Source organism: Xenopus tropicalis, chromosome 1 (assembly GCF_000004195.4).
Source record: "Xenopus tropicalis strain Nigerian chromosome 1, UCB_Xtro_10.0, whole genome shotgun sequence".
Lineage (NCBI taxonomy): Eukaryota > Metazoa > Chordata > Amphibia > Anura > Pipidae > Xenopus > Xenopus tropicalis.
The window spans coordinates 18,107,270-18,126,573 of NC_030677.2; the positions used below are offsets into that span (position 1 = coordinate 18,107,270).

Here is a 19,304-nt window from a genome sequence, read left to right on the forward strand (position 1 = left end):
AGGACCCAATTTGGGTGGGACTATGACACAAAGGGTGCAGCTATATAGGGCCGCTTTAAGATACCAGTGGGCCTTGGGCAAAATTTCACTGGTGGGCACTCACTGCCCCAGGAATTTAGTTACAGTATAACCCTCAATCATGTTAAATTCAATATAGAAAAGCAGGCAGGCCCTGGACCCCTGGGAGCAGAAAAATGATAAAAAGTCTATGCCAAACAGGTTTGGAATGAGAATTAAAATAGGCCCTGGCATTTCAAGTACACAGAGGCCCAAACAGCCCCCCAGCAGCCCAATAAATAGTGAGTGTCTATGGCATCTTACAGCAGCCCCTCTGGCATTTGCCGGAACCCACAGATTGCCAGTCCGGACCTGATCCCAAAGGTAAAAAGGAAAAGAAATTACAGGAACCTTAACTCTAGGGCTTTGCCATCTGATTAAAATGAGGGGTCTGTCAACTCTGCAGGATGCCAAACGTTATCCCAAGTTAAAAGGAGTGTTAGTGGGCCCCCGATCCTGGTGTGTCAAATGCCCCCTTTGCCATTTGTCAGGAGCCAAGGCGGAAGGGGTGATGGGTGGGATGGAGGGGGAGCGGGGAGGCAGAATTGGCAGGATCAGATGTGGGCCAGAGAAAAACTAAGGATTACAAATTTACCGGCAAATACATTGGCAGTAAATCTGTAATACTAGCCCCGGCCCTAGCTGGCAACCCTATCTGAAATGACTCCATCCCCACTAGATGCAACTGCAACCAGTCTGAGTCTGAACACTATCTCTAGTCGCTCCTATTTGATGCATCAGGAGCAATTGCACTGGATGCAGTCACAGTTGAATTATGGGGAAAATGATGCCTTATGGGTAAAAAAAGGGCTTCCAAACTTCCTGTTTGCGCACTGCAGTTCCATCTGTAAATGATCATTCTTGTGTCTTGGGTTCCACGTCTGATCTCCGTGTGGAGGGAACCGCAACATGTAAACACTTTAGTAATGATAAAATACTTATCAGTTGACTAGAAGAAGGTTCAAATATGAGATTTAGTTGTGTTTAGTGTGAATCAGTAGAGCAGTTGTGCGATACCTTCAGCTGATACAGAAAGGTAACTATAGGTGAGTATGTGCTCTATAGGGTGTTTGTGTTATTGATTAGTAGTGGGTTGTAGGGTTGCATTTCATTGCTGGTTTGTTCTTAAGCACACAGTTGCTGATTGGCATTTTGATGTTATATTCTGGATCTTGAGCTGTCTTAGAAAATGTCACGATGGAGACCATGTCATCTCCTATGTCCACCTGGGACCTCCAGCGCCTGCAGATCAGCAATTTCTTCAAAGCCCTTTGGAAGTCCCGATTTAGAAAGGCATATAACATGGGATTGATGGTGGAATTGCAATACCCCAACCAGGTGATGAACTTGAAAGCGTTCACCAAGACTCTGCTGGTGGAATCGGTGCCCTTTGCGGCTATCAGAACGTTGAGCACAAAGTACGGGAGCCAGCACATGACAAACACCGATATTATTATGCCCATGGTCCTGGTGGCTTTGTTCTCCAGTTGCAGGTTGTTCTGCCGTTTACTGTTTGGGTGGTAATGCAAATCCAGCGTCTGGGACACAATCCGAGTGGCTTTCAGCCGAGACGCCCGGTAAATGAAGAAGTACATGCTGCACATGATGATGAAGGGGATGTAAAATGCCAAGGAGGAGGCCACAATGGCAAAGGTCCAGTTGGTGACGAAGATACATTGCTTCCCATTGTCAGTATCAACGCCGGGTATTTCATTCCATCCTTGCATGACGGGCAGAAAGGAGATCAGCGAGGAGTAAACCCATATAGTCACTGTCATAATGATACATCTGTGGATAAAGCAGAAATAATGTGTCATTGGAAAAGATCCGATATGTATCAGGGCAAGTTCTCATAGGTCTGTGCATCTAATGGCCCTGTTTAGCACGTAAAATAAGAGCAATAGCAGTATCTTTCTGTCGGGCTATTCATCACTGTCCTTATCTGTAGAATAACCTACATAAATGGATTCTGTATATTCTGTACACAAAATACTTTATACTATATATAAATACCTGGTTCCACAGTCCATGACAGTCCGTCTCTGTTTGCAGAGGTGAGTTCCCCACCCTCCTGAACTCACACTATAGTGTAACCCCTCCCGCACCTTGTTCCACTGTGTTAGGATGAGCTCTGGAACTTAAAGTCCCTCTACTTTCCAGCGAATCTGTACATTGCCCATTATGGAAAGCAGGTCCATTTATAACTTATGGATCTAGTGAGACTGTAGCCGGATGAGAGAGTATCAGTTAAAGCTCTTCCTCTCTCATTTCAGGGTCAGACTGGGCTGCAGGGACACTGGGAGAGATCCCGGTGGCCTTAGCCCTAGTGGGATCCACCTCACCTGGGCCACTCAGCATGTTTTTTTGAAGTGTGAATATATAGTATATAACGCAGTGATCCCCAACCAGTGGCTCCGGGGCAACATGTTGCTCCCCAACCCCTTGGGTGTTGCTCCCAGTGGCCTCAAAGCAGCTGCTTTTTTTTTTTAATTCCTGGATTGAAGGCAAGTGTTGGTTGAATAAAAACCAGTTCTACTGCCAAACAGAGCCTTCTGTAGGCTGCCAGTCCACACAGGGGCTACCTATAGCCAATCACAGCCCTTATTTGGCACCATTTTTCATGCTTGTGTTGCTCCCCAACACTTTTTATATTTGAGTGTGGCTCATGTGTAACAAAGGTTGGGGATCCCTGATATAATGTATTTCATGTGCAGAAGATGCAGATCCTGCCCACCCAGCATCTGTGGGATGGGAGAAGTGGTGGATGGTTACAGAGACCAGCATTGCCTGGGGTCAGAGGTATGTTGCGAGGGTGGGAAGGTATGCATGGGGAGGGGGTTGGTTCATAATGAGGGGGGTAACGGTGGTAGGGGTGGGAATCCTTATGGAGAAGTTTCTGGTAGGCCCAGTCCAACACTGTTTCCATTGGTTGTCTGTTGTCAGTGTTGGACATCTAACACATGAGTCCAATGGGATCCTTTCCACGTTTCAACCATGAAGATTATAGGCCATTATAAACAGTGTCGGACTGAGATGGCAGGGGCCCACCAGAGACCGCTGGCCCACTCTCAGAACTTACATTCCTCCTCTCGTCCCTCAAACTCTCATTTATCCTAGTCTCTTTTCTCTACATACTATAATCTATTCTTCTATCTATAAAGCTTCCTTGTTCCCATACAGAAATAGGGAATGACCATGAAATAGGCTCAATAGATAGAAGCAAAATGGCCCACTGACACCTGGGCCCCCCGGGAGTTTTCCTGGTATCCTGGTGGGCCAGTCTGACACTGATTATAAACTCAAGTCACCTCCAGCCTATGAGAAATAGGTCTATACTTTTGCTTTGTACCTCCAGCCATGAGAAATGTCCACCTATCATTCCTAGCCCACATAAGGTCTCTCATTCTTAACTTATCCCAAATGACAGATCTTGTAAAACTCTTGACGGTTCATGTAAAGAGAGTTTATCACCTTTGTCGTGATATCTAGGTCTGAAACCAAACATCCCACCCCTATTGCCAGGGCACCCCTGGAAACGATCACTCTGGCAACGGGAAACTCGTCTTGAATAAAGGCGGAATGCTCATGTTTGGGAATGGGCGCAGTATGTGCCGACAGTTCCAATATGTGTGAATAACTTCAGAAAATGCAACTGTGAAGTGAAAATGATCAAATACAATAGAAATATCCACACTCTCAGGCGATTAAAACAAATATTGTGGAACATGTGACAGTTCTCTGATTGCTTCAGCTTCAGACCTTTCAGCCATTTACATTTTTCTGACTGAGTGCACAAGTTTCCCTTTAGGATTTTGAATGTTAAATATTCATTTTTTTTTAAAAAACGTTGTTTTATTAAAGCGCATTGAACAAAAAAAATCATTCTAAAGGGTGCAGAACATATTTTATTATTGAGTCTGGGAAATATTCTCAGGTTTATCCTTAAAGCTCTACTTCAGTTCTGAGCGTCTTCAACTGCGAGCGGAACAATTCCCTCAGCAATAGGGGAGAATAGGAACTCAAGAGCGGAAATCATGTCTCTTGTCTCCAGTCTGCCTGTTATTCCATAGAGATTAGGCTTGATCTTATATAAGAACTCACAAAAGTTCTGGATTTGTCAGGTAGCACTGAAATATGAGGACTGGTTTGACAGCCGGTTTGGCAGCTGATTTTGTTGCTAAAGAATGGCACAGTCAGTGCATAGCAATGGCCGGGGGCCTCGGGGACTGGGGGGCACAGACTGCAGGGTCTGCTGTTTGGTAGTCCCCCCTCACACCTAGCCAGGTAACAACGGGCTCGGGAGGAGTGCGGAGGAGGAGGGACTGTTCACACTGGGCCCGTGCTATGCTACTGGTATATAGAGCCACTTATGTGCTTACAGATTGGTTACTGACCCATCAGCCTGAAATCCAATAAAACCATTGCTTGTAAAGGAAGAGGCTGGGATTGAGCTGTAATTCATGAAAATATGTTGTTAATAATGTCTGAGGCTGTACCTGTTGCATTAGACCAGGTATCCCCCAACCTTTTTTTACTCATGATGTAAAAAGTGTTGGGGAGCCACACAAGCATGGAAAAAGTTCTTTGGGGATGGTAAATAAGGGCTGTGATTGGCTATTTGGTAGCCCCATGTGACTGCTGGCCTGCAGGAGGCTCTGATTGGCGTAAAACTGTGTCTCTGGGTTTCCAAAACTTGTCTCCAAGCCAGAAATTTAAAAATGGCTCCTACTTGGCCATTGGGAGCAACATCAAAAGGGGCGTTTGGGGATCACTGGATCAGACACCATGGACTCCCTATGGACCAGTTGCAAGGGTAACATTTAAAGGAAAACGAAAGGCAAAATCACTTGGGGGTGCCAAAATGTTAGGCACCCCCAAGTGACTTTAACCGCTTACCTCGTACCCCGGGCTGGTGCCCCTGTTAGGAGAAAACAGCACCAGCCCGGGGTACCTGGAGCGGATCGCTTCCTTCTTCCGGCTTCCGTTGCTGAAATGCCAGGCGCATGCGCGGTAGAGTGAAAAGCCGACTTTAATGTTTAAGTTCCACTATTCACTCTACTGCGCGCGCAGCGAGTCAGGAAGAAGTAAGCGACGGCAGCTACCCCGGGCTGGTGCTGTTCTCTCCTCACAGGGGCACCAGCCCGGGGTAAAAGGTAGGTGGTCAAAGTCACTTGGGGGTGCCTAACATTTTGGCACCCCCAAGTGACTTTGACTTTCTTTTTCCTTTAAATGGATAGCATCAATGGATGGGAAGTCTTGTACAAGTGACTGTCAGACTTTATTTTTAATTCAAGCCCCCTTGGAGATTCAACCATTAGTTGGGTCGTCCCTTAGCCCATAACAAGGTTACAGATATATAGAAACATTGGGGTAACAGTCACCCTGCTATAGTTCCAGGGGTACCCAGGGCACAAATAAGCACTCACCCCAAATCCCCCCCTAACTGGCCTTCAGACTGGGCCCCCTTAGCCCATAACAAGGTTACAGATATATAGAAACATTGGGGTAACAGTCACCTTGCTATAGTTCCAGGGGTACCCAGGGCACAAATAAGCACTCACCCCAAATCCCCCCCTAACTGGCCTTCAGGCTGGGCCCCCTTAGCCCATAACAAGGTTACAGATATATAGAAACATTGGGGTAACAGTCACCCCGCTATAGTTCCAGGGGTACCCAGGGCACAAATAAGCACTCACCCCAAATCCCCCCCTAACTGGCCTTCAGGCTGGGCCCCCTTAGCCCATAACAGGGTTACAGATATATAGAAACATTGGGGTAACAGTCACCCTGCTATAGTTCCAGGGGTACCCAGGGCACAAATAAGCACTCACCCCAAATCCCCCCTAACTGGCCTTCAGGCTGGGCCCCCTTAGCCCATAACAAGGTTACAGATATATAGAAACATTGGGGTAACAGTCACCCTGCTATAGTTCCAGGGGTACCCAGGGCACAAATAAGCACTCACCCCAAATCCCCCCCTAACTGGCCTTCAGGCTGGGCCCCCTTAGCCCATAACAAGGTTACAGATATATAGAAACATTGGGGTAACAGTCACCCTGCTATAGTTCCAGGGGTACCCAGGGCACAAATAAGCACTCACCCCAAATCCCCCCCTAACTGGCCTTCAGGCTGGGCCCCCTTAGCCCATAACAAGGTTACAGATATATAGAAACATTGGGGTAACAGTCACCCTGCTATAGTTCCAGGGGTACCCAGGGCACAAATAAGCACTCACCCCAAATCCCCCCCTAACTGGCCTTCAGGCTGGGCCCCCTTAGCCCATAACAAGGTTACAGATATATAGAAACATTGGGGTAACAGTCACCTTGCTATAGTTCCAGGGGTACCCAGGGCACAAATAAGCACTCACCCCAAATCCCCCCCTAACTGGCCTTCAGGCTGGGCCCCCTTAGCCCATAACAAGGTTACAGATATATAGAAACATTGGGGTAACAGTCACCTTGCTATAGTTCCAGGGGTACCCAGGGCACAAATAAGCACTCACCCCAAATCCCCCCTAACTGGCCTTCAGGCTGGGCCCCCTTAGCCCATAACAAGGTTACAGATATATAGAAACATTGGGGTAACAGTCACCCCGCTATAGTTCCAGGGGTACCCAGGGCACAAATAAGCACTCACCCCAAATCCCCCCCTAACTGGCCTTCAGGCTGGGCCCCCTTAGCCCATAACAGGGTTACAGATATATAGAAACATTGGGGTAACAGTCACCCTGCTATAGTTCCAGGGGTACCCAGGGCACAAATAAGCACTCACCCCAAATCCCCCCTAACTGGCCTTCAGGCTGGGCCCCCTTAGCCCATAACAAGGTTACAGATATATAGAAACATTGGGGTAACAGTCACCCTGCTATAGTTCCAGGGGTACCCAGGGCACAAATAAGCACTCACCCCAAATCCCCCCTAACTGGCCTTCAGGCTGGGCCCCCTTAGCCCATAACAAGGTTACAGATATATAGAAACATTGGGGTAACAGTCACCCTGCTATAGTTCCAGGGGTACCCAGGGCACAAATAAGCACTCACCCCAAATCCCCCCCTAACTGGCCTTCAGGCTGGGCCCCCTTAGCCCATAACAAGGTTACAGATATATAGAAACATTGGGGTAACAGTCACCCCGCTATAGTTCCAGGGGTACCCAGGGCACAAATAAGCACTCACCCCAAATCCCCCCTAACTGGCCTTCAGGCTGGGCCCCCTTAGCCCATAACAGGGTTACAGATATATAGAAACATTGGGGTAACAGTCACCCTGCTATAGTTCCAGGGGTACCCAGGGCACAAATAAGCACTCACCCCAAATCCCCCCTAACTGGCCTTCAGGCTGGGCCCCCTTAGCCCATAACAAGGTTACAGATATATAGAAACATTGGGGTAACAGTCACCCTGCTATAGTTCCAGGGGTACCCAGGGCACAAATAAGCACTCACCCCAAAACCCCCCTAACTGGCCTTCAGGCTGGGCCCCCTTAGCCCATAACAAGGTTACAGATATATAGAAACATTGGGGTAACAGTCACCCTGCTATAGTTCCAGGGGTACCCAGGGCACAAATAAGCACTCACCCCAAATCCCCCCTAACTGGCCTTCAGGCTGGGCCCCCTTAGCCCATAACAAGGTTACAGATATATAGAAACATTGGGGTAACAGTCACCCTGCTATAGTTCCAGGGGTACCCAGGGCACAAATAAGCACTCACCCCAAAACCCCCCTAACTGGCCTTCAGAAGAGTAGTTAGTGGAAGAATAAAGGGGGCTTATTTATGAGCTTCTCAGTTGACAATGTGTAATTCCTCTCTCATAATTGCATACAACACTGTGTATAGTGGAACTACAGAGCTCTGAGCCATGCTATCATCAGTGTATTAACTATAAATATGGAAATTCCTATCAAAATTTGCAAAGGGTTTGTACATATGTTGATCCAGGCAAGCAGCTATTGGGTAAAATGCTAGGGTGGAACTTGTACCCAGCATCACTGTTACAGGAGAACATCAGCAAAGAAACTTCATGGCTGCTTTTTCGTACATTTTCAAGGCAATGCCAAGACCCAAAATGATGTTGGGAAACCAAGTCAGGGAATATCCACATTCAGATGAAATAGCAGAGTTTGGCGAGGTCCCCAAACGAGCAGATCTTTCCCCCAATATATATATTTGATGGACAACAAACCATGGAGGCTCACTGATGTGGTCCTCGATCTGACAGAAAAATCAAACCTGCCCAATCAAAATCTGGTCAATTTTTGCCCATATATTGGTTGGGTAGGTCTGTCAGAGGGCCCCATACACAGGCTGATAAGCTGCCCAATTGGTCTGAAGAACCTGAATTGGCAGCTTAAATCTACCTGTATGTTTAATGTTACATGCTGATTGGTTACTATTACTTACTTCAACAGGAGAAAACTTTGTCCCTGTTATTTCATTGGCTCTTATGCAGCCTTTTCATGATTTTTAATGTAATAATATGGTCTGGAACAGTTCCTTAAGCCCCGCCCCCTGTTCCCTTGCTGATCTGGCTGGCTACTTTGTGACTCAAATAAAATGTAACAGTAGTCGCCTGTCCTCAGCCTGCCTCCTCCCAATCCCACAATTCCCTGCACACGTGATGTCAATAAGGAAAGGAACATCACAGTGCAATGCATTGTGGGTTATGTAGTTCCTGCATGCTGTCTGTAAGCTGTGGAGAAGTTGTTGCAATTTGTAACATCAATGTTTTAGTCCCTCCTCCCCTGCCAGGATTTCAAATGATGCAGAAATGGAAAAACTGTTTTGCAGCTGGATTTCAGCATATCAAATGGTATTTATTCCTACAGTTTGAAGGAACAGATTACAGGGATAGGGATATTAGGGGTTTCTGTGCTGTGTGGGGCTCTTTAACACATTCTGTAACATAAAGCACTTGACATTACTGTATATGTTTGGAAATGGTTCCGGCAAACTCACCTGCGGCGTGACATCCTCTTGGAATAATGATAGGGGGTGACAACGGAGCAGTACCTGTCCAGGCTGATGAAGCACAGGGTGACGATGGAAGCCGTGCAGAACATCACATCGAAGGAAATCCACACCTTGCAGAACTGTTTGCCAAAGAGCCACATTCCCGTCACTTCGTAAATGATGCTGAAAAGCAAGTTATGATAAAGCTTTAGTGGGGAGCGCAGCGTACGGCAGCAAACATACCCTATTGGGTTACACGCACTAAGGGGCCCATTTGCTAATGCTTGGATTTCTTTTTTTCCGAAGTCGTTTTTTACAATGCAACAAAACGGCTCAAAATCCGAAATCCAACAATTCCAAAATGAGTTTATTTGTATTTTTAAAAAGAAAATACTGAGAAATGTTAGAGTTTAATGAATAGCGCCCACATTCACATCCTTTGGGAATAAGTAGGAGGTAAATTCCTTTCTGCCATTCTTCCTTCTGTTCTGTAACACCGTCTCCCTGTTTATCTGCTAATGGTTATGGATTGGAGCTGACGGCAGCAAAAGGCCAATTAGAGCGCACAGGCTGCCCACTTCTTTCACATTGTTACGGTTATTTACAGTATTGATTCTCCCTCTGATTCACGGCCAGTAAATAGATCGCTGGATGCTCACACAGTCTTATTGTTCTTTGTCTTTTTATTCTTCTCCTAAGCCAGAGGTTTCTATTGTCTCATCACCACGGCGTAAGCTAAGACAAGTGGCGCAACATTATAAAGGTGAAGCACCAAAATATCCCTGAGAGCCCATGTCGAAGACCTGCAGTCTTTAGTGATGAGCAACATTTTTCGCCGAGAAACGCCCATGGACTCCAATGGCTGTAATGGTTTGGTAAAAAAATCGCCCATTAACTATGGCAAGGGTCTTCAGACCCCACTTCACACTTTCCAAAGCCAGAACTTGCCCCTGGACTGCAGTGACAGGGGTGGGACAGAGCCTAATGGACACACATCCCCATCTTTGAGTGAGGGCCCTAATATACTAGCCATACCGTCCAAACAGGGTCAGACTGGGGGGTGCAGGGCTTACCAGGGCTCCCGCCCAAGCGGCCCCCCTAACCCCCCGCAGGGTCCCCCACAACTCCATCCGCAGGGTCCCCCACCTGATGTCCTCCCCTGAGCTCGACTAAGTTAAACGGTCGGGCAGGGGGAGCGCCGGCAAGGGTCGGATCTGGGCTGCCGGGGCCCAATCTGACCATGCCTCCAAATTCATTGAGAGAAAAACAAACAAAAATACACTAGCAACACAAACTCCTTTGAACACATCTTGATTCCAAAACCAAGAACCTAGTGATAGTGAGGGTAAAAGGATAAGAAAAAGGTGGGGGTGGAAAAGGCTAGGTGGCCCCACTCTGGTTGCATAAACAGGGCCGGATTTGTCTTCTGGGCACCCCAAGGCCACCCCTATTGGTCGCCCCTCCCTCCACCCATGCGCGAACGTGCGACCCCCCCCCTCCGCCGCGAGTGCGCACCTTTAAACTCCAATATGGAGCAGTGGGGAGAGGTCCCGACTGCTCCGTATGGGAGCCAAATTTAAAAATGTTGTTGCGGCGGGGATATTGCCCCCTGCAAAGTGGGAAAATACGCTCGTTTGGGGATGTTGGATCATTACTGTTAAAGCGCTGCTGAACCTCAGGGCTGGTACTCTATGTTCTGTATATAGAATAGATTATTCCTAGCCATATTTGTTTTAAGGGCTTAGCTCTCCATTAAATGCTGCCCTTACAGTAAGGAAACCTTAAGTTGAAAGCTAAACTACCTTTTACTTACTCTCCCGGATACCGGGGAAAAACCCAGTGGGCCCCAGCGGCCGAGACCCGATCCCTGTTACCGCTCCCGGTGCCCTCCCATGACGCGCTTCACTTATGTGCACTCAGGGGAGGATATCGGGCAGGCTGCGGGGGAGTTAGGGGGGCGCAGTGGGGGTCCTGCACCCCCCAGTCCGACCCTGAGCACTGTATTATATGGATCATTCTTTTACAGTGGTTTATGCACATTACCCGCTTTATATATATATATATATTGTGTGTAACATCTTGATTAAGGTCCCAGACCAGGACCGAAACGTCGATGTGATGTATTTTTTAAATTGAAGTGGACATTAATGGAGTGCGCAGTAGTTTTGGTGAGATATATATATATACCCTGTATATACACTCAAGTACTAATCCCGGTGCTACTGAAATCCAAATTTTAGTGCCAATCCGTTGATTCTCTAGCCACCTCCTGTCACTGCGCCAGCGTCCCCAGCCCTCGTCCCCTACTTTATGTACCAGTGTGTGGAACGGTGCCAAACGCTCCGGCCGTATATCTCTCCTGCATTGTCCTGATCTGACTCATGAATTGCTTTTTAACGGAAGCTACAGATCTGGCACGGGCAGCGTGTATATGGAATTTATTATGCCGTATTCCCTGAATGGCATCTTATCAGATCTCCTGACAGATGTCCCATGTTATCAGTTTCACTCGCACTGATCCATAATTTCCTGCCCCAGACCTTTTTGCTTGTTGTTTATTTGTAGCGCATCAGTTTTATTGCCGGCTTCCAGTATTCGCACTGATAACAGAAATGCCTACAATTACACGGTTTAAGCATCCTATGGAAGTGGCCTTTTTGTAGCAGAGTCTCTGTTCTAGTGGCCTGGCCGTGTTCTGATCTCCTCTGTCAGGCAGCTATCGGGCAGCTGGTACCCTGTAACTGCCATTATTATACCCAGATTTATTCTGAATTCCCACATTCAATGTGCCAATTAAAAAGGACACATAGGGACTGATTCCCATAGGGCTCAATGGCACTCTGCAGCTCCAACCCGGCCCAAGGAAAGTCTCCCATAGGGCTCAATGGCACTCTGCAGCTCCAGCCCGGCCCAAGGAAAGCCTCCCATAGGGCTCAATGGCACTCTGCAGCTCCAACCCGGCCCAAGGAAAGTCTCCCATAGGGCTCAATGGCACTCTGCAGCTCCAACCCGGCCCAAGGAAAGTCTCCCATAGGGCTCAATGGCACTCTGCAGCTCCAACCCGGCCCAAGGAAAGTCTCCCATAGGGCTCAATGGCACTCTGCAGCTCCAACCCGGCCCAAGGAAAGTCTCCCATAGGGCTCAATGGCACTCTGCAGCTCCAACCCGGCCCAAGGAAAGCCTCCCATAGGGCTCAATGGCACCCTGCAGCTCCAACCCGGCCCAAGGAAAGCCTCCCATAGGGCTCAATGGCACTCTGCAGCTCCAACCCGGCCCAAGGAAAGTCTCCCATAGGGCTCAATGGCACTCTGCAGCTCCAACCCGGCCCAAGGAAAGTCTCCCATAGGGCTCAATGGCACTCTGCAGCTCCAACCCGGCCCAAGGAAAGCCTCCCATAGGGCTCAATGGCACTCTGCAGCTCCAACCCGGCACAAGGAAAGTCTCCCATAGGGCTCAATGGCACTCTGCAGCTCCAACCTGGCCCAAGGAAAGTCTCCCATAGGGCTCAATGGCACTCTGCAGCTCCAACCCGGCCCAAGGAAAGTCTCCCATAGGGCTCAATGGCACTCTGCAGCTCCAACCCGGCCCAAGGGAAGTCTCCCATAGGGCTCAATGGCACTCTGCGGCTCCAACCCGGCCCAAGGAAAGTCTCCCATAGGGTTCAATGGCACTCTGCAGCTCCAACCCGGCCCAAGGAAAGTCTCCCATAGGGCTCAATGGCACTCTGCAGCTCTAACCCGGCCCAAGGAAAGTCTCCCATAGGGCTCAATGGCACTCTGCAGCTCCAACCCGGCCCAAGGGAAGTCTCCCATGATGGTGACCTCGCCAGGCGAGCAGATCTTTACGTGTATGGCCACCATTAGTATCCATTGCTGACAATATATAGCGGTATATAAACTTCTTCTCTTTTGTTTAATAGGATGAAATCACCAACCTGCCTGTGCCCAATATATGTGTAACACTGAGATAATGGAATTCTGCCTATTGACACCTGCTCTGCTTGGAATCATTCTGCTGATCCGTATCTGACTCTTTCCTGTAAGAGATTGTGCCTGGAATTTTAAACATCAATTGAACAGTTGTAAAAAAAAAAAAGGTAAAAAATAAAGTTTAAATTCCCAGTCAGTTATTATAGATTTGCCCCTGGAGAGGCAAGATCCATAATCACCAGCAGTAGGGAAGCCAGCACCCGTAGCCATATTTCGGCAATGCTGTTTGTTTTGGCGTGGCTGTCGCTTTAAATAAATATGGAAATCCAAACATCCAAGGCAAAAAGAAATAACGATTTTACAGCCGAGCAAGAGCCACGGAATGTGCTTCAATAAATATGAAATCTCTGCTCATACGGAGTCAAGTGCCCCTGTCAGGCATTAGCCGCGCTGCATTGTTCTGCTCAGGGAACGAGGAGTCGGAGCTGCCGCTGAGAATCCTATACATATTTATTATATAACCTGGGAAAGGCTGTGAGCTAAGCTGCAGCCATTATGTTCCCCATTCAGGTCTCATGTAGGGGTTAAACAGGGTCATTCTGTGCGTTACGTGTACTTATAGAACATGTGTTACGGATCTGTCAATACGAGCGCGGTTACTGCTGCACTTATACTTGTTTAATGAAAATGAAATGTTCCATTTGCTTTGAATTCCCTAGCATCTAAAGGCGGCCATACACGGGCCAATAAAAGCTGCCGACAGACTGGGTCTGGGGCCTTCACAGGGTTGGACTGGGGGGGGGTGAAGGGCCCACCGGGGCCGCGCCCATAGCCTGCCCATATGGCCCGCACCCATAGCCTCCCCCCCCCAGAGGCCCCCCTAACCCCCCTCGCAGGGCCCCCCACCCAACGTCCTTCCCCGAGTGTGTAAATTTAATGTGGCGGGGCAGGAGCGCTCGGGCAGGGGGAGCGCCAGAAGGGTCAGGTCTGGGCCGCCGGTGCCCATCGGGATTTTTCCTGGTGTCCTGGCGGCCCAGTCCGACCCTGGGCCTTCAGACAGGCCCACCCAACCAATGGCCAAAAATCGTCATGTTGATCACGGAGGTTTAAAAGTCTCACTGGTGCAAGGAGCACATCTGCTTGTTTATGCAGGCCCCGGCCCAACAACCTACACCCTTACACTCTGTCAATGTGATTTGGCCCTTGGGTAAAACAATTGGATCAATCCAAAAAAAGATTATTATTATTATTAACAATTATTTATAAAGCGCCAACATATTCCGCAGCGCTGTACAATAAGTGGGTTACATACATTGGACATACAGAGTAACATATAAAGCAACCAATAACCGATACAAGAGGGGAAGAGGGCCCTGCCCAAAAGAGCTTACACTCTACAAGGAGAAAGGGTTGAGGCACAAGATCCACTTGTTTGGTGACCTCGCCAAACGGGCAAATCTTTCAGTGTAGTGGGCAGCTAAAGAAGGTGCAATAGTTTCAGCCATTCGGTAAAGGAACTATAGCGCCAGGGAGGCTCAGGCCGAAGGACAGTTGTGGTAGATTTCTATTGGGTCTGCTAGATACTTCTGGAAGCCTGCTTGAAGGTCAATTAACATAATGACATAAACTTATTCGCCATCCTAGATATTCATGGATCTATAGTTGAATGACCGATACACAATGAAATTACTACAAATACAGAAGACCCCACTACAGGTATCAGACCCCTTATCCAGAAACCCATAATCAAGAAAGTTCTGAATTATGGAAAGGTCATCTCCCACAGACTCCATTTTAATCAAATAATTCACATTTTTAAAAATGTAATAATAAAACAGTACCTGTACTTGATCCCAACTAAGATATAATTACCCCTTATTGGGGGCAGAACAGCCCTATTGGGTTTATTTAATGGTTAAATGATTCCCTTTTCTCTGTAATAATAAAACAGTACCTGTACTTGATCCCAGCTAAGATATAATTACCCCTTATTGGGGGCAGAACAGCCCTATTGGGTTTATTTAATGGTTAAATGATTCCCTTTTCTCTGTAATAATAAAACAGTACCTGTACTTGATCCCAACTAAGATATAATTACCCCTTATTGGGGGCAGAACAGCCCTATTGGGTTTATTTAATGGTTAAATGATTCCCTTTTCTCTGTAATAATAAAACAGTACCTGTACTTGATCCCAACTAAGATATAATTACCCCTTATTGGGGGCAGAACAGCCCTATTGGGTTTATTTAATGGTTAAATGATTCCCTTTTCTCTGTAATAATAAAACAGTACCTGTACTTGATCCCAACTAAGATATAATTACCCCTTATTGGTTTATCTACTGTTTAAATAATTTTGGCAGACTTAAGGTAGGAGATCTGAATTTAGGAAAGACCCTTTATCTGGAAAACCCCAGGTCCCGAGCATTCTGGATAACGGGTCCCATACCTGTACTGCAGGGGGACCTGGTAAAGAGGGAAAACACAGACCACAGGGCCTGCTGTATGGCAGTGCCCAATCCCTGGCCCATTCTGTCATGTTGAAGGGGTGGTTCTCCTATAAGTTAACTTTTAGAATGTTATAGAATGACAATCCCTTTTCTGGTTTTATGTGAAAGTGTGGTCAATTGAAAACTTTAGGTGGTGGGAAATGTCATGGGACTATTGTAGTAGGGACAGTTCTGGAAGAGTATATATTTGGTAGCCCTTAAACCAGTGATCCCCAACCAGTGGCTCAGGGCAACATGTTGCCCCCCAACCCCTTGGGTGTTGCTCTCAGTGCCCCCAAACCAGGGAGTTATTTTTGAATTCCTTACTTGGGGGCAAGTTTTGGTTGAATATAAACAAGATTTCCTACCAAATAAAGCCCCTGTAAGCTGATAGGGTGCATAGAGGCCCCTAATAGCCAATCACAGCCCTTATTTGGCACCTCCATGAACTTTTATGGTGCTTGTGTTGCTCTCCAAGTCTTTTTACATTTGATTGTGGATCACAAGTAAGAAAGGTTGGGGATCCCTGCCTTAAACCATTACAATAGCCTAATATATATATATATAGTATACAGACAGTGAGCCGCACACACCAGGACTTTGCAAAAAATGAAAAGTTTATTTGAAAAAAAAAAAAGGTCCTTTTTTCAAATAAACTTTTCATTTTTTGCAAAGTCCTGGTGTGTGTGGATCACTGTCTGTATACTATTATTATTTTTGCCAGCACCCTGGGCGTTTGAGCCTTTATAGGGTGTGCTCTGTTTGTTCCTATATATATATATATATATAAGTAATGCCCCCCAGTTCCCAAAAGATATACCCAGCTTAAATGTAGCTTTGCTAAACAAATAACCTGGGGCTAACAGTGTCTGTGCCGTGTATTTATAGTGACCCGGCGAATACATTCTGTTACATCGCTCCGGTTCCCGGCAAGACTAAATATAACTCTACTCCCAGCTTTCCGATTGCTTATTCTAAAGGATTAAAGCGTTGCCGCGGGGAGCGGTGCGTCTGTGCATTCTATATGAGATATAGATCCATAGCACAAGTGTACGGATTTATAAGGTACTATATATGTGTGAGTCTTTGGCATCAGATAAAAGGAACATTAAATGACTGGATCAGAGAGCCAAGGTGCTCTTGAACGCCGGTGGCCTGGGGAAAAATAGCCGAGCTCGGTGCTGAATCCTAATGTGAGGAGGCGCAGGGAAAGAGCAAATTGTATTTTTGAGCCTTTTCAAGCGGAAGCCGCATATCTGCCAGGGGTGACAAAATAAATCCACTTTCCATTTACGGTTTCTCTTAAAGCCGCGAGTTACACCAATCCATTTGCAATGATCGGTAGCCATAACTGAATGCTATCGTGAGGATGTAATGCCCCCCCCCCCAGTATAGTTGTGTGGTTTAACCTCTTTGTAGGATTTAGGGAGTAGATATCATAGGGTTTGTAGTCAAGCCTGATAGGATCAAGGTACAGTCTGTATGTGCTTCATGTCACAGACTAAGCTCCGGCATGTACAAAAATTAATGTTCCTGCTTTAAGAAGAAATGGTGTTTAAATAATTGTGGAGACTTGTGAGGTGTATGTGTGCCCGCCGGGGGGAACTCTGCCTCCAGTATCATAGCAACGCCCCCCTATGGATGCAAAGCCTGGTGGCACGGAGTTAGGGACACACTTTAACCCCGGGATCCCCAACCTTTCTTACTCATGAGCCACAGTCAAATATAAAAGACTTGGAGAGCAACACAAGCACCATAAAAGTTCATGGAGGAGCCAAATAAGGGCTGTGATTGGCTATTAGGCAGCCTCTATGCACCCTATCAGCTTACAGGGGCTTTATTTGGTAGGAAATCTTGTTTTTATTCAACCAAAACTTGCCCCCAAGTCAGGAATTCAAAAATAACTCCCTGGTTTGGGGGCACTGAGAGCAACACCCAAGGGGTTGGGGAGCAACTTCATAAAGGGCATCCCCTGCTGGTTCCACTGGTAAAACTGACTAGTCCCCTGGCACACTAAGTAATACAATCATGGCAAGACTAGTTTTATGAAAATGATTTGGAGTAAATGCTGACTCAGTGCCTATGAAGGATGCTAATAGTATCCAATGGAGTGGTGAGGGAGCAGGCACCAGTGTCGTACTGGCGGGGTGACACCTCGGGGGCCCCCCTACCTCAGTCACGGACTTCTCAATGTACAGACCCCCCACCCCCACTCAGCATCACGTCCTTAGGTGGTGGAGGGTCTAAGGGACTGAGTCTTGATCGGAGGGGCCCACCGGGTTTTAATGCACCCCTTTGTGACAGTTATATTCTTTTTGTGACTGCGTCCAATTTTGACACAACCACAACCAATTTCACGGGCGCCAAAATTTATTTACGTGTGGCAAATTTTTCTGCTGCGAATTTTCACGGAGGTTTCGTGAAACAATTCGCCAATGGCGAAATGTGGAAATTCGCTGCGAATCCATGCCTGGCAAAAAAATTTGCTCAATATTAGTTCTAAACCAGTTTTTGATTTTGCCGCAGAATTTGGGGGAAAAAACAGCTTAATGTCTTCAATTCTGAAATCCTATGACGTTTGCAGCGCTAGCGGGTATGGAAATGTCACAAAATAGAAAATGTAGTGAGTTCCCAAGGGGTCACAGAGCGCAAGCGTTTCAGGGAATGAACGTCAGAGAGCCGGTAACTGAGAGGAAATGAATTGATGGAACACAACTGCTTGTTATTCGCTGATCTTATTATAGAAAATAAGAACCTGTGTGAGCGACACAATATCTTACAGCTTGGAATCCCATGTAAAGATTACAGCTAAAGGGCTGGGGAAGGAAATGTCACAGTATGAAAATGTGTTCCTGGGAGATGGGCGGGCAGGAAAGTGATGGGCAATGGATTCCGGTAAGAGGCAAATACTAAACTGAAAGGATTAATGGAATAGAACAGCTGTTTATTCACTTATCTGTGGGTATTAGTGATGGGCGAAATGTTTCGCCAGGCATGGATTCGCAGCGTTCAAAAATTGTCGTGGGTGACAAAAGAATAGCCACGGGCGACAAAACAATAGCCACGGGCGACAAAACAATAGCCACGGGCGACAAAACAATAGCCGCGGGTGACAAAACAATAGCCACGGGCGACAAAACAATAGCCGCGGGCGACAAAACAATAGCCGGGCGACAAAACAATAGCCGAACGACAAAACAATAGCTGCGGGCGACAAAAGAATAGCTGGGCGACAAAAGAATAGCCGCGGGTGACAAAAGAATAGTCGCGGGGGCGACAAAACAATAGCTGCGGGCGACAAAACAATAGCTGGGCGACAAAACAATAGCCGAACGACAAAACAATAGCCGTGGGCGACAAAAGAATAGCTGGACGACAAAATAATAGCCGCGGGTGACAAAAGAATAGTCGCGGGCGACAAAACAATAGCCAGGGCGACAAAACAATAACCGCGGGCGACAAAAGAATAGCCGGGCGACAAAACAATAGCCGAATGACACAGCTGTTCTGTGACAAAATAAGGTGCAGGCTGCCCCTCATAGGATGGGATTGAAGTTGGATGAAATGGACTTAAAATAAGATGGAGACTTGGTGGCTTTCTAACACCTGAATATGTTGAGGCACATTTCACCTTTTTAGTATCCCAGCTTGCAATGGAAACAGCTGAAGAACAAATTCATTTATAGCCATCAGACTCTCTCTGGTTATTTGTGTTAGGGATTCGGTTTGGGATTTGGCCAAGATTCAACCTTCTTTGGCAGGATTTGGCCAAATCCATGGTGCTGGCCAAACCTAATCTGAATCCTTAACATCATGTGACTTTTCGCCACGTAAACGTGGATTCAGATCGTTATTTGCCAAATCGTTCACAAAGTGA

At 47.0% G+C, this 19,304-nt stretch overlaps 1 protein-coding gene across 1 annotated transcript in view; it reads right to left on the reverse strand.

The window, feature by feature from the left end:
• Positions 1-1,013: 1,013 nt before the first annotated feature.
• LOC100490372 (octopamine receptor) overlaps positions 1,014-19,304 on the reverse strand; it is a 64,601-nt gene continuing 46,310 nt past the window's right edge. Inside the window, exons 3-4 of the mRNA XM_002937281.5 lie at positions 9,016-9,192; positions 1,014-1,845 (exon numbers count right to left, since the gene is read on the reverse strand). Coding sequence (XP_002937327.2) covers positions 1,140-1,845; positions 9,016-9,192 — 883 coding nt within the window. The 3' untranslated portion in view covers positions 1,014-1,139. The remainder of the gene's footprint in view (positions 1,846-9,015; positions 9,193-19,304) is intronic.